Here is a 14,584-nt window from a genome sequence, read left to right on the forward strand (position 1 = left end):
TTAATGAGGTGCTTCTTTCCCACAATGGTGTAAGGTCCTTGATGTCGCCGGTTTTACAACATTGCGGCGGTTCTCGTCTGCTTCTAAGAATAACCCCGCCCGCAGCCGGAGTTCGGAGACCGATGCTTATTAATACACCCTTCTGATTTTCTCCATTCTATAATATAACGGATCCATCCATGACTTATAAATATATATAGTGGCTGTACATCTGATACTTCACCTTGTTTAAGAGTCGCTGTTGGTTGGCCTATCCCCGATTTACTAGAAGCAATTGTCTCCCGTGTAACATCTCCATCAGACACCGGGGTTAGGGTTGAGTATGCCATTCCACGCTACGTAGCACAAGCGAAGCGAAACAGGGAACAGGACTTCTTATGTCCTCATTCAGCAACAACATTATGGTAACAATTTCTAGATTTGAGTATATGCCAGTTTAGTTATAAGTTGAGAGGTTGAAAATCAATAGTGACTGGCGTTAACGCGTTAATATTGACGCAGGTAGGTCGCAAGGAACTGATAGCTTACCGTGGGTAAGTTTCCGACGCTCTTACCGTACTGACACGACTTGGTCGCGTCAAGCCTGCGGTGCTTTTCCTTCAATCAGCCCATGTCTTTCATCCATCAAATGCTTTGTAAATATCCAGCAAACTCGCTTCATATAACGAAGACCCAAGAGAAAGAAAGTTATACAAACTTTCATATTCCCGGTAAAATTGGAAGAAAAATCATAACGCCCGCGGAAAGGTTCCTCCACAACAACATCCTCGCTCTTCTCTTGGCCAACCACGGGAGTGCTACACCATATGAAGTCTCTCGAAACGAGACTTTCCCATCAAGATGCCCTATGATCCAGACTTGGATCTACGCTATGGAGATCTGAAGGGCCAGAAACCTCCAGGTCACCCAAATGAGATGCAAGAAGATAAACAAGAGGATGAGGAAGGAGGCGATGAAGGCCCTTATGATGATGAGCCTGGAGAGGCGGATGAAATGGAGGTTGATTTGGTTCAACCTGACTCGAAACAGCAGCCACAAACTATCCCTGCCTCATCACCTATGAGACGCCCTCCATTCCCAGAGGCTAGAGCTGTGGTAAGGCCAACCAAACTGGAGGTGGTTCTTCATTCTAGCCCTAGGAGGAAGAGCTTCACCAAAGTGGATGATGATCGGGACCTCTTAAACGAAGCCGAACAACAACCTAATAGCATTACTTCTCATCTTTTCTTGAGGCGAACAGCCAAACATTCTGGAGCAAAACCGTCCACTGCGATACCCTCTGTGGTCTCATCGCCCTCCGAACAACAAGACGCTACCGACACTACTAAACCACTTCCTCAGGTCACTCCCCAGCCAAAGAAACGAGGCCGGCCGTTCGGATGGAGGCCAGGGTGCGGACCTTACTCATTAATGAGAGCTGGGTTGGTTGCACCGACACCTCCGGAGCCAAAGCCAATTAAGCCAAAACCAACGGGACAGCACAAACGGAAACGTCCTGGAAGGAAGCCTGCACTCACTGCTCGTCAGGTGTACTTGAGCTTGAATCCCCATTTCCCGAAGTTCCGTTGTGAGTGGGAAGGATGTCCGGCGGAGCTACAGAATGCAGAGACACTGCGCAAGCATATACATGTCGTCCACGGAGCCTCATCCCTACGATGGGTGAGAAGAGGCACATCAATGAGCATGGGCCCATCTTCCCTTGGCCGCCCTCTGCCCTCAGGAACACCAAAAAAAGACCATGCTGTGGTCTGCAAATGGGTCAAGTGCGGTCTCACCTTGCCCACAAATGAAGCTTTCATTGCCCACGTAGAGGAGGCCCATATTCTCCCATTTCTCTGGCATCTAGGGGACGGGCCTCTCAACACATCAGGCCATCCGCCCAGACGAAATTCCACAGAACAATCCAATAGCTCAAGCAACAACAACAACAACAATAATAATAATAATAATAATAATAACAACCACCCAGCAGGACCAAACCAGGCATCACGGAAATTGCTTCCGCGATACCTCTTTGATGCTAACGGCAACCAAGTCACGCCGTCGATCGAGGAACAGGAGATCGAGAACGAAGACGACCGCAAGAAACGAGCCGCGCGTGTCAACCGGATACTGGCACAACGAGACCGCAATGCGCCTGTGGAGCCAGACTACACGGTAAAGCAACTGGAAGAGATGGCGCGGGTGATGATGGAGAAGAAGACGCGGCAGAAGATGTTGCGTGATTATGTCGATCGAGTGTGTGGTGCCAGTGCTGATGAGAGATGGAAGGCGTGGGATTGGACTAAGTTTGCGAGTTGGAATGGGAATGGGACTGAGAAAGAAACGGGGAATAGCAACGGAAATGGTACCGCAAGTTGATGGAATTTAGTTAGGCATGGATGGGATTTCGGCAAAGGGGATGAATGTGTTGATCATTAACATGTACTCCTATCTGTCTTACTGTACGTGGTTGTATTCATACTCTTCGCATTCAGCATCGGCGTTTGGAGTGGGAGAGGACTAGTACAGGTTATTGGTGGCGTTGATATTCATTTGAGTACGGCTTATAGTCAATGAACCAGTTTCACATTTCGACGCTACAAGCAACCACTGCGTGAACATTAGTGGATAAGCCAGAGATCTTGAAATGAGTGGCAAGGCTGAAACTTGAGAAAAGGTGAAGCATTCATGACTCGCAACCGCCATGCTGAACTCCAATTCCTGAGTCCTTTAACTCGGACGGTTGAACCTGATATTGTGCCCCATCCATCAATGGTGGCTGTAATCCACTTTAAAAGATTCGCTTGTACTTCAATTCAATGTGTGTACGTGTTAAGAAAAACTGGACTCGAGTACGTTTACGCAAGACAGGGACAGCCAAAAAGGACAGAGTACAATGCTACCATGTGACTTCGCGTGGTTGACTCGCTTCTGGGACTCGACTACTACCCAGAACGGAACGGTGATCGGGAGAGTTCGATCAATAGGGTCTTAGGCCGACCCTACCAAAGACATTTCCAACGCTTCGACGGAATGCATGGAATGCAGCACTGGGAGCGTTGTACAAGCCGGGCCGACGGGAAGATGGACAGGGCAACCTGCAACCATCTCTAGTGATCACCGTGGACATCGCAAGGACATGCAGGCACTAGGCCAGGTGGGAGAGTGGCCAGTTTGGTGTGAAGAGCCAGGAAAGAACCGGGAAAGCCGCTCGTGAGGTGCGGCAAGTCCCGTGACTTTCCCAAGAGAGGCCCCCAAGTTTCCAAGCTGGACTGCTTCGGGGCGTTTCCCCTGGTCTGGCCCCTGCTGGTCCGCGGGCTACAGGGGCTGATGGCTGGGCTCACCCGGTTCAGCGCGTGTCTCACTGGCTGTTAGCGTCAGTCGGGGGGCTTCGGTGGCCTGCGGTGCAGCGGGCAGTGCTGGCGCACTGGTGCTTGGTGGGCGAGTGGGCTTCCAGCTTTAGGGTGAGTGGGTGAGTGGCCTCTGCGTGAAAGCAAAGCATCCAATGCGCGATGGGATTCCGTCCACGCCCGTCGTCCACTGATTCCCGCTCAAACACATCCACTTCCATCCACTCTTTCATCCTATCCACTCGCTCACTCGTTCGCTCCCATCATCTGCATCCACGCATCCACATCACTGCCACTCCCACTCCCGAGTCTCATATCGCCCACGTGTGCGCCCACGTCCTCGTCGGCCGCTTCCCCTCCCCATCATCCATCCCGTCGTGTCCCCCGAACCATCATGGCCTGCGTCTCCTCCTCATGATCAACAGACGACCACAACGACTCCACGATGCCGTCAGCAACCAAGAGCACCCATGGCGACGGCCATTTCCCCCAGCGCCTTAAGAACTTCTTCCGCATCACGTCGGGCAGCCGCGATCGCGACTCCGGCAGCCAGGCCCAGTTGGCGTCGCAATCATACAGCAGCCATTCCAGCAATGTCACCCACCACTCCAGCGGCAACAATAACAGCAGCAGTACCGGCAGCAAGCTCGTAGCCATCCGCCAAACCAAGTTCTTCAGCGTCGGCCGGTCGCGCAGCGGTACGACCGCCAGCGAGGGCAACCCTCTGGAGGAGACCCTGAGCCCGACGGCCCACGCGAATCCATACTTCCAGCACCAGGGTCAGCCTGCCTTGCGACATCATGAAGAAGGCTCTGTGCCCCCGAGTCCCCCCGACACACCCGGCATCAAGATTGAGGGGCCCGATGGGGGCAATGCAGAGAACGTGAAGGCCAGCACGAAGGAGGAGTTGGCTAGGAAACTTCGGAGAGTCGCCAGCGCGCCGAACGCCCAAGGGCTCTTCAAGAAGGGCGCCAGCGGCGCAGATAAAGAGCCGCTGCCCGAAGGCGCGATACCTGCCAAAGATCCAAAAGCCGCGAAGAACGACGAGGAGGAACCCCCGGATGGCCTTGAACCGGCTTCTGAGACCAGAGATGCGCTCACTCCCTTGCCACCCCCGAGCCAATCAAACCTCGCATTCCGGCGGACATACAGCTCCAATTCCATCAAGGTCAGAGATGTCGAAGTCGGACCCCAGAGCTTCGAAAAGATCAAGCTCATCGGCAAAGGTGACGTGGGCAAGGTCTATCTGGTGCGCGAGAAGAAGAGTGGCAGGTTATATGCCATGAAGGGTCAGTTTATTCTATCTACTGCGGGGAGGGCTTTTGTCACAAATCTGCGTGTCCATTACTGACTTGTTGGTTGCTGTGCAGTGCTGAGCAAGAAGGAGATGATCAAGCGCAACAAGATCAAGCGGGCCCTGGCCGAACAAGAGATCTTGGCCACGAGCAATCATCCCTTCATCGTGACCCTGTACCACTCGTTCCAGTCCGAGGACTATCTCTACCTGTGCATGGAATACTGCAGTGGTGGCGAGTTCTTCCGAGCGCTGCAGACCCGGCCAGGGAAATGCATCTCGGAGGACGATGCCCGCTTCTACGCGGCAGAGGTCACGGCTGCCCTTGAATATCTGCATCTCATGGGCTTCATCTACCGTGATTTGAAGCCAGAAAGTATGTTACCGTTACCGTACACGGCTTAAATCTGTCATGTCGAGGGCCATGCTAATTGATCTAGACATTCTCCTCCACCAGTCCGGCCACATCATGCTCTCTGACTTCGACCTGTCAAAACAGTCAGGCCCCGGAGGCAAGCCGACTATGGTTCTGGGCAAGAACGGAGCCACCTCCAACGGCCTGCCTGCGCTTGACACCAAGTCGTGCATTGCCGACTTCCGTACCAACTCGTTTGTTGGCACCGAGGAGTACATTGCCCCCGAAGTCATCAAGGGCAGCGGTCACACCAGCGCCGTTGACTGGTGGACTCTGGGTATCCTGATCTACGAGATGTTGTACGGCACTACGCCGTTCAAGGGTAAGAATCGTAACGCGACGTTTGCCAACATCTTGCGGGAGGATATTCCCTTCCCGGACCATGCTGGTGCCCCGCAAATATCAAAGTACGTGGCTTCTTTCTAATTAGCCTGCCTTGCGCATCACTGACATTGTATCCTCAGCACTTGCAAGTCGCTCATCCGGAAGCTCCTCATCAAAGACGAGAACCGCCGTCTCGGCTCTCGCTCTGGCGCCTCCGACATCAAAAACCATCCCTTCTTCCGCACGACCCAGTGGGCGCTGATCCGCCACATGAAGCCGCCCATCATCCCGCACCAGGGTCGCAACGGCATCGACACCATCAACTTCCGCAACGTCAAGGAGTCCGAGAGCGTCGACATCTCCAACTCGCGGCCCATGCCGCCCAAGCGCCACGATGGTTCTGGCGCCGGCGGCACGCCCGGCTCCGAGACGCCCGATCCCTTCGAGGAGTTCAACAGCGTCACGTTGCTGCACGATGGTGATGATGATATCCCTGTCGTGCCGGACCATGAGATGGAGAGGGTCCGGAGTGAGCTGGCCGCGCAGCAGGCTGCGTATTCGTCGGGCTATGGGTATCAGCACTCGTAGGGGGGTGATGCTGGGCTGGGACTGCAGCACTTGCAGAAGTTGCAGCTGCAGGTGTGTGGTAGGTATGGGGGAGTTGATGGGGGAGGAAGCAGCGGTGATGTTGATGGAGTGGTTGCTGCTGGGCTTGTTACTGTGGTTGAGGATGACAACAAACAGGGCGATGTTGTCGTTTTTGATGGCGATAACGACGTTGACGACTATGATTCCCTCCGTAAGAGGAGCAGCAAGGCGCTTCATTGTGATGGCAGGGGAGAGAAAACGGAGAAGATAACGAGGATGAAGAAATCTCGAAGGAGAAAGAACGGAAGAAGGGTGTGGAAGCAGCTAGTGGGCTGTTTTGGGCCTTAAAAACCCCTCCGTTTGCTTGTTTCCTCCCTGTTTTTATTTGGGGTGATTAGTTTTTTTTTGTTTTCCTTCTTTCCCTCCCCCCCCCCTTTTCATCCTCCTTCCTTCGTATGAGAGGAGGGTGTGGACTTCAGCTAAGTGTGGCTGTTGGATGAATAGGAAGACAGATGACAGAGTGGGTAGGCATTCTGGTGTGGAAGTGTGGTTTCTCCAGTTAGCAAATGGATGGGACTTTTCTTTGATCTTGGTCTGATCCGTTTAGTATCGGCTTAGATCAAGGGACAAACGGGATGGATAAGTTGAGAGAGATGTGACATGAGAGCCGTGGTCACAAGTGTTAGGGAGACAGGGGAAGGATGGTTCCTTTATCTTTCCCCTTGCAATAACCCTCATGGTCGTTGATTGTTGCTGATGTCGTTTTTCCATGCTGTCTCGTTCCTTGTTTCATTATTCGCTGTTTTTGTTGTCATCAGCATCAATCATCATGGCTTACGATAATGGTTGACCATCCGCTCCTTTTGTATCTGAATGGTTTGCAAAGTGTAGGGTTGTTTCAGTGGTTAGGTAGTGAATGGTTGCTCTTGGAAGTTTTTTCGTCTTTGCTTATCTGGCTAGGTTACCAAGCTAGATAGCTACTCTAGGTGGACACAGTTAGGGGTCTTCAAAGAAAGCGATTTGTGTTTACTCCTTGTGAATGTTTCGAAAAGCTTTTGGATCTTGATGAGTTTGGGAATAGAACTGAATCAGCAGGCAGAACATGAGGTCATAAAGGGGGGGGGGCTCGTGGGCAGTTGATCGTTGTAAGCAGTTTATCCCCCTGTAACGTGTGAGATCTCTTACGGTGAGACTACTACTGTTTTCTTTTCTTTTCTTTTCTTTTTTGTTTTTTTTTTTGAGATTGTCTTCTCACACGCAACTGCTCTAAAGTCGCCTATGAAGTTGGTCCTGGGGAACTCAGGAGCCAGGAGCAACTTAACTCTTACCAGTTAATGCCGTAAATTACTACTCGCCAATACACGGTCAGAACACAAATGAACCCCCCCCTCCCCCACTACACTTTGTGAACCAACCCACTGTGGTCACCCCGCCCGTTCAGGCCAACAACCACAGCGCGTCGACCGCGTCTCCCAAGTAACCTCCTTGCCCAAACTGTTTACTTCGGGGTGGCCTATCAACCATAGGGCCATAGATGAAGTAACAATCAAAACAAGATGGACCCCCAAGCACGGCCGCAGAGCAGTCTGCTCACAGCGGCGCCCGAACTCTCTCCACTCGAGCAAGAAGTGTTGGATGAGTATGAGCGGCTATCTGAGAACATGAAGAAGGTCCGTCATTACCAAACCCCAGGCTTATGAGAGCCTTACTCTCACATTTTCGGGAATAAGGATATCTCTATGAAGTTTTAAGAATGACGCTTTACTGACATGAATCACTAAAGTTGGCTGTGCTCTTGGATGAGCTTGCCAGTGCCCCAGCAACTGAGATTTTAGATGGGCTGCGCGAGTTGGAGCGTAAGACTAGCCTCGTGTTCACATTGCTTAAGGCTAGTGTGTACAGCATCGTGTTGCAGCAGGAGATTGATTGGGGTGGTGGAGCTGGTGATGGGCACTAAGTGAAGAAGTGCGTGGGAGTCGTGAGAGAGGGCATGGCAACCACTTGGAAGGTGCATAGAGGTTAGTGGAGCATGGGAAGGGAAATCGGACATATGTTTGAGGACTATGAGGTCTACTTTGTATGAGAACTGGCTCTATGGGCAAGGGCAAAGACACGCGACAAGGAATGGGCGGCAACCTCGAGAAAAGGGACGGGAAAACCGGAATGGGTATTTGGCTCTATCAGATTTCACAGCAGCCACAAAGAGACACTCAAGAATAAATCGAGCCATCAAGCGCTTCATGAACCAAAATCCTGATGCTCCATCTATCCCTACGCTCAACACGCCTATCATTCATACACACAGCCGCCACCGAAACTTTAACTCGAGATATATCTACATAGCCATAGCCCTAAGCAAAATCGCTGGCTCTGAGCCGAAGCACCATCGTCAAACGGAGCGTAATATCACACATAAAAGGACACATATACATTCGGGGGGTTGTGAGAAGCAGAACAAGTGGTAGTTAAACACATATTTAATACACAGCGCCGCCGTAGTACACCTTGCGGGCGTCGACCAGTTTCCTTCCGCGGCCCATGGCGATCTCCTCCGGGTCGCGCTGCTTTAGCAGGCATTGGTAGGCGGCGCGGACCGAGTTGAAGGGGTTGCGCGAGCGCGGCATGGTGGCGGCCAGGTCTTTGATGCCTGCGAAGCGGCACATCTCGAAGATGCGGTGCGAGACGCGAAGACCGAAGCCTGAAGTACGTTAGCTGATGCCACACCCAGAGAGCTGGGAAGGGGTAGGATGCTTACCAGGAGGGCGAGCAGCCATCTTAACGATGGTGCCCGAGACTTTGGCTTGAACCTCACCGTAGATAGTGCGGTCCTCATAGCGGCGGATAGGCCGCATGTTAGCAATAGCATTCAGGCGAGCCTTGAGGTTGGCGACAGAAGCTTCCGTCGACTTCGCCTCGCCAATTCCCAGCCAGCCATTGCCGTTGCCGGCGATCCAAACGACCGAAGACTTGCGGATCTTGCCGAGTCGAGTCTGGTTCGCAACCCACCGCGACACAATGCAGCGTGTCTGGATGTTCAGAATCTCACGGACCGACATGCCCGTCCGCCGCTTCAGGTCCTGGTACACACCCGAGTCATCCAACCCCTCATCAGCTGGGTCAATCGGCTTCTTGTACATGCCGGCCACACCGGGCAGCGGCTTGGGCAAGCCATAGGCGACCGAGGAGTTGGACTGGAGGTTGTTATCGGTCATAGCGGACCGTTCAAAGATGTATTGCAGGATATCGGCATCGGTCGGGCCGTCATTGTCGTCCGGGTTCTTCATCTGCCGCTCCACCTCGGCCTGCAGATACTTTTGGAACTCGCGGTGCGCCTTCTGCTTCACTTCGTTCGGCCACTGCGCCTCGTGCTTGGTCTTCCACTCCTCCGGCACAAAGTCGTACAGCGTCTTGAGCTTCCCCGTCACATCACCCTGTTGGAACTGCTCGGCCCAGTCCACAAGGTCCCGAGTGAACTCGTCCAGGTTCATGAACCTCGCGTGCGGATCCGGCGGCATCTTGTTTTGTGGCCGCTTGTCGATCATGGGCTGGTACTCGGCGAAGTCGTCGATGTACTGCATGGTGTAGGGGTCGACGCGCAGGCGGCCCTGAATCGTCAGATCACGGGGGTCAATGGCCTCCTCGGCGGCCTTGATGGCCTCGAGGTGCTTGGCCGAGTACTGGTGGGATAGCTCCTCGAAGTCCTTGTCCGTGTACTTGGGGAAGTGTTCTTTCGCAAACTCATCGATCTTCTTGTCGTCGACCAGACCCATCTCGGCGGCCCGTATGCTGGAGAAGCGTGGTTTCCGGCGGGCCGCCAGTTGCGGCGAGCTGTGGAAGTGGTGGGCGAAAATGCGCTGGTGATGACATGGTGCTGGTGTTGTCGCCGTCACTGATGCCGTCGTTGTCGAGGGGCCAGCAACCGTGGCCGCCGTACATAGCGAAGAGGCCGGTGCCGGGGCCAGGCGCCCAAAGATGAGCCTGCTGGCGACCGGGCGTGCTACGCTCATGGCTGGTTAGCTGGCTCCCTGGCTTTCTTGTATATCGCTATCGCCTTTCGACCCTTGAACCTTCCGATCCCTTCAATTGACGTCGCCCGCTCCCCCCGAGGTCGCTGATCGTCTGGTGCTGTCGACGAGCTTCAATGGTCCCCCTATCGGTTGCAATCGGCCGGCAACACGGACATTGCCCAGCGACTTGATCCGGCTCGAACAACGGACGACCAGGAATTTTTTTGGGTCCAAACTCACGCGCCCGCGATTAAGCTAGATGCCCGATTTTTGCGGCACCAACTTTGGCCCCTCTGCGGTCTGCCAGGGCCTGCCCCGCGTTGTGTGCTGTCTTGGCGTACTTCAGTCATTATGTAAGTCACGTGAATCTTGGCATCCTAGATTTGTCTTGTTATCGAGGTCACCCTTAAGGGGCTCATCGTCAATTTTGGATTCCCATCGCGGAGCGACTCTATGCACGTCTTCGAAAACCAAAGCACCTTCGTTTTCTCGAGCGGTTACTAGTTGCAAGCCGCCAGTCCAACATGATGCATGTTTTACGCTTGATAAACCTTCAATCCAGTCCTTAGTCATCACTCGTCCCACAGAGAGAGGTCTGTGGCACATCTGAAACACGAACCCGGGGCTCGGCGGCAAGCCCAAGCCCAAGCCAGGAGCTCTCCCACACTGCTTGATGGAGCCTTTACCATGGCCTTGTCGTCTGGCCATTACCCCAAGGTATATCGGTATGTAAGAGAGACGCTGGGTAGGAGAACTGAACCCCTGGCTGGCTTGCCCCCATTGTGACGTCTGCTGTTTCAAAGGTCTAGACCGCCTAGCTGCTTGCACCCATTTCTTCTCTTGTATCTCCCCTCTCCCAGCTCTGTCGGGCACGAGTAACTTCTTCACGCTCAAAGTTCGTGATTGCGTTCATCCAACATCACCTTGTAATAATATTTCTTTTACATATTCCTGCGCAGGCTACGCCCTCGAGTTGAACTCGACTTAAATATCTCGACAACATCATCACCTCATTTTCGATACCAGTAGCTCATCTTCCTGGTCTCAACAATGGCGTCTCCGAGCCCGTCACCTGGCCCTTTCAACTGGTTCCTCGCCATTGGCGCGACACCAGAGGCCGTTGCCACTCTTAATGACCAGCCGATCCTGTTCACGATTCTTATTATCGTCCTTATCGCCATGATCCTTCAATGCGTCCTGCTTTGGTACATCCACTACGCCACCATGAAGCCCGAACAAAGGGAAGCGAAGAAGAAAAAGAAGGAGGTGAAGCAGTCTGAAAAGAAATAAGGAATCGGCTTTCGAAAAGATTTCGGCTTCCAATACAACAAACCAAAACTGTGGCGTCTCTCTTGTTAGACCGGTCTGTCACTCGTAATTTTCAATACAAGAAGCAGGTCGTGCTACGGGAGTTGGGGCTTGATAACAAAGAACCAGACGACTACCAGTCACTTTGACATCAACATCGTCTTCTGTCGATCAGCTCTGTTACCATAGAACTGTGCATCAGACACGCTCGGTTCAGCTTGTGCACTTTGGAAAGTTTGTTCAGAAGGAATCAACCAACAAAACCAAATCCACAAATGGGATACCCTTAGGGCGTTGGCTTGGGGATTCGGTGGAATTGTGAGATGTTAGACATTCGCTGTTGAGAAGTCCGGTCATAATGGGTCGTCGTATGGTTGTGGCGGTAATGGATGAAAACTTGGTCCTTGATCTTGATCCTGATACGGAGCCTCATGCGCTAGGAACCAGTTTTGTTCATCGTACATAATATATGCTTGATCTTCGTTCTCGTCAAGGTCGATTTCATTGTCTCCATGAGCAAATATACCGATGTCAGGTTGGCCATAAGGCTCTTCGTGTTCGATCTCATCATCCGCCCAGCTGATCTCGTCCTTTTTAAGAGCCGTATGCTTCTCCACTGGGATTACGTTCCCAAGACCATCAGCGTAAAAGTAGTCGCCCTCTGAACTGCTTATCCAGTCATTCGTTGCCAGATCATGATCCCTCCAAGCGGATTCTTGTATTTCTTCGTTCATCAACTCGTATGCTTGTGATAGGTCAAACCCTTCAAGCAGGGGCTGGGGTGCTTCAACTAGAGGGCTATTGTCTGGCAGACGATCATTGATGCCCAGTTCTATTACTGATTCATCATCGGATACATCAGAGTGTTCGCTGTTGTTTGTGCTGCTTGTATCGGTCTGAACAGGGCGCAACTGAGGTTGTGTCGCCATACGTTTCGAGTCCGGTCTTTTCCTTGGCTGTGGTACTCTAATATCTCCCCGGATCCGAGTTTGACAAAGCAGCCATAATCTTCTTATGATTCCTTCAGAAGAATCAGTCACATCCGCATGTCCGTCTTTTGCTCTTCCTTCACAAGAGGCTAGTCGTTCGAGCTTTTGCCTCAAGATCGATGATTGAGCGTTACTGAGTCTCATGATACCACTGACAATTGACGGGACGATACTCGAGTGGGCTGTCATTGTCTGCATAGGGTTAGGCAAGTCCCTGTGTTCACTTAGAGGGATCTCACCTGGAGATAGTGAAGGTTCCAAACAGCAGGGGCAATATCGATCAGGGACAACTGGAGAGTTCGCTTGGTCACTCCTACCCCTGATGGTGCTCTCCTGACCCCAATGAGTTTTCCTAGGGCAAGGTCTAAGAGGCTGGTGAGCTCAGTTAGGAGTGTCGCTGAGGTAAATGACTCCAGCGCCTGTTCGATTGCGTCTCGTTCGGAATTTTCTTGACTAGGAGGGGGTGACAGTTCCCTGCTAGCTGGGCCTTGTGGTTCGTACTTCTTGAACGGCTTCTTGCTAGGCCTGGGAGGTCGAGGTAGGGGTGGTGATTCCCTCCTTAGTGACTTTGCTGAGGTCTGAGTCGATTTTGCATTGCTTTTGCTTGGAGAAATCCCAAAGTAATAATTGACTTCACACTTCAGCCCCTGAAATCGAGCTAATGGGATAGCTGGAGGGGCGATCATTTCGGAGGAGAGATCTGGATGGTGAAGGAAGTATGACGCCTGCACAGAGTTCTGCTGATGGTCTCCATTGTCGGCATGATTGCTGCGGAGCTCAAGACCGAGTTCGTTCCAGACCTAACTTCTCAGAACCATGGAGTAGCCAAGCCAGGAAACGACTTTCTCACTTACTGGACACTCCGAAGGCAAGTTGACGATAGCTGTCATAGTAGCTTGGCCGAAAATATCATTCAGGAGCCCGTCGTTGACATTAGCCGCAAAGTCCACCCGGCAAGACCCTGCTTTGGCAACCCAAATCTTGCCAGCCGCTGAAGCCTCACACAATTCTCTGGCTGTCGGGGGACTCCAATCCCAGGATGGGGGAAGAGCTATCATGGCAGAACTTGACAGAGCAAGGGATAGACCTGGATGTTTCCCTTTCACGGTAATGCTTCCTAGGTCCACGATCACAGTAACCATGGCAATCAAAGCTTGTGGAGAAAACCCATGACAGCTGGTGGCATTAGGACTGCACAGCCAAGGGAGGAGTGACCTTGGAATTGGACGTTGCGAAGCTCACCGGCGATCGAATGTCATGTCCGAGAACAGGAGAAGGCGACAACGGGAGTGGCGAGGAAGGGAATTCCAGTGCTTGTGATTCCTGACCCCATGCGGAATTGGGGGACGTGTTATAAGGCAAACTATCTAGCAATTTTTGGCCCAAATTTGACGAATCTGGTGGATGCGTGGGAATATAAAGAGGCAAGAGCATTAACTGATACCTTCCCAATGGCGTACGCTGCTCAGGAAAGAACTTTCGAGTGGCTTTTGGCAAACCCTAATCCGTCCCTGACAGAAACCCACTGCAAGCTCTTGGCGTTTTAATCCTGTGGAAAGTACAGGCAGTAAGTAGTATGTCTTGAGAGCAGCAAAGATGGAGGGGCTTACAGCCGAACTTAGACCTTGGTTGAGCTGAGCTGAGCCAAAAGGGCAGAGGGGATATCACCATCTTCTCCATGGTGATAGTGGCAGTATTTCATTTCAATAACCTAATGTTTTCTCAAGGACCTGCGGTGCTCGCTCCGTTTCCCTTTCACATGTTGCAACATGCAAAGATATGTGCAATTAGTAAGTGATTTTGTTGCCCCGACCTCTACCTACTTTTCGCTACCATGATGCAATAGTTGTGAAAGCAGGCACCTACCCCTATGGTGGCCAGCAGGATAGTAGATAATCCATGTCATCTACGACGTCGCTGGTCTCAAGGGGGATGCGATAAATGCACTGGAGGTAATTATTGCTGTTGATGACAGCTGGACAATAGTAGGACAAACCACCTTCTCTAACCCCACCGGCAAAAACCCAAACCGCCTCCCTGGAAGATGCAAAACCATGTATGTCAGAAGTGCCACCCAGCCCCAGAAGAAGTTTTCTTTTGTTTTCTCTCGCGAACATGCCATAAGAACTGTCCCACCCGTGAACCCGGTATATGTTGTTGCAAGGAGGGAAGGAAAGAAAACCTGGAAAATAACTCTTGAGGCGACAAGCCCTCAGAAGCTCTCAAAGGGAGACTGTAAAAAGGATGGACCACATGCCTGCAGCATTCCCCAAAAGAGACATGAAAATGCGGTTTACCAGCCATATTGTTGTTTCATTATGCAGTTG

At 52.1% G+C, this 14,584-nt stretch overlaps 6 protein-coding genes across 6 annotated transcripts; 4 read left to right on the forward strand and 2 right to left on the reverse strand.

Annotated features, from left to right (window-relative positions):
- Window positions 1–840: 840 nt before the first annotated feature.
- On the forward strand, window positions 841–2,361 carry CTHT_0005660 (uncharacterized protein; the record flags this gene model as incomplete). The annotated part of the gene is made up of 2 exons (XM_006691037.1): window positions 841–1,567; window positions 2,036–2,361. The coding sequence occupies 2 exons, from the start codon at window positions 841–843 to the stop codon at window positions 2,359–2,361; spliced, it is 1,053 nt and encodes a 350-aa protein (XP_006691100.1).
- Window positions 2,362–3,777: 1,416 nt separating this feature from the next.
- CTHT_0005670 (serine/threonine-protein kinase-like protein) lies at window positions 3,778–5,953 on the forward strand (the record flags this gene model as incomplete). Its single annotated transcript, XM_006691038.1, has 4 exons — window positions 3,778–4,621; window positions 4,703–5,002; window positions 5,067–5,448; window positions 5,506–5,953. 4 exons carry the CDS (start codon window positions 3,778–3,780, stop codon window positions 5,951–5,953), a joined length of 1,974 nt encoding a protein of 657 aa, XP_006691101.1.
- A 1,556-nt stretch (window positions 5,954–7,509) lies between these two features.
- On the forward strand, window positions 7,510–7,910 carry CTHT_0005680 (uncharacterized protein; the record flags this gene model as incomplete). The annotated part of the gene is made up of 2 exons (XM_006691039.1): window positions 7,510–7,623; window positions 7,737–7,910. The coding sequence occupies 2 exons, from the start codon at window positions 7,510–7,512 to the stop codon at window positions 7,908–7,910; spliced, it is 288 nt and encodes a 95-aa protein (XP_006691102.1).
- Window positions 7,911–8,430: 520 nt separating this feature from the next.
- On the reverse strand, window positions 8,431–9,960 carry CTHT_0005690 (mitochondrial 37S ribosomal protein uS5m; the record flags this gene model as incomplete). The annotated part of the gene is made up of 2 exons (XM_006691040.1): window positions 8,431–8,651; window positions 8,709–9,960. The coding sequence occupies 2 exons, from the start codon at window positions 9,958–9,960 to the stop codon at window positions 8,431–8,433; spliced, it is 1,473 nt and encodes a 490-aa protein (XP_006691103.1).
- A 1,050-nt stretch (window positions 9,961–11,010) lies between these two features.
- CTHT_0005700 (uncharacterized protein) lies at window positions 11,011–11,250 on the forward strand (the record flags this gene model as incomplete). The annotated part of the gene is made up of 1 exon (XM_006691041.1): window positions 11,011–11,250. One exon carries the CDS (start codon window positions 11,011–11,013, stop codon window positions 11,248–11,250), a length of 240 nt encoding a protein of 79 aa, XP_006691104.1.
- Window positions 11,251–11,621: 371 nt separating this feature from the next.
- Window positions 11,622–13,315, reverse strand: CTHT_0005710 (uncharacterized protein; the record flags this gene model as incomplete). The annotated part of the gene is made up of 3 exons (XM_006691042.1): window positions 11,622–12,179; window positions 12,497–13,057; window positions 13,112–13,315. The coding sequence occupies 3 exons, from the start codon at window positions 13,313–13,315 to the stop codon at window positions 11,622–11,624; spliced, it is 1,323 nt and encodes a 440-aa protein (XP_006691105.1).
- Window positions 13,316–14,584: the final 1,269 nt, after the last annotated feature.

This window comes from Thermochaetoides thermophila, assembly GCF_000221225.1.
Source record: "Thermochaetoides thermophila DSM 1495 unplaced genomic scaffold scf7180000011806, whole genome shotgun sequence".
Classification (NCBI taxonomy): domain Eukaryota; kingdom Fungi; phylum Ascomycota; class Sordariomycetes; order Sordariales; family Chaetomiaceae; genus Thermochaetoides; species Thermochaetoides thermophila.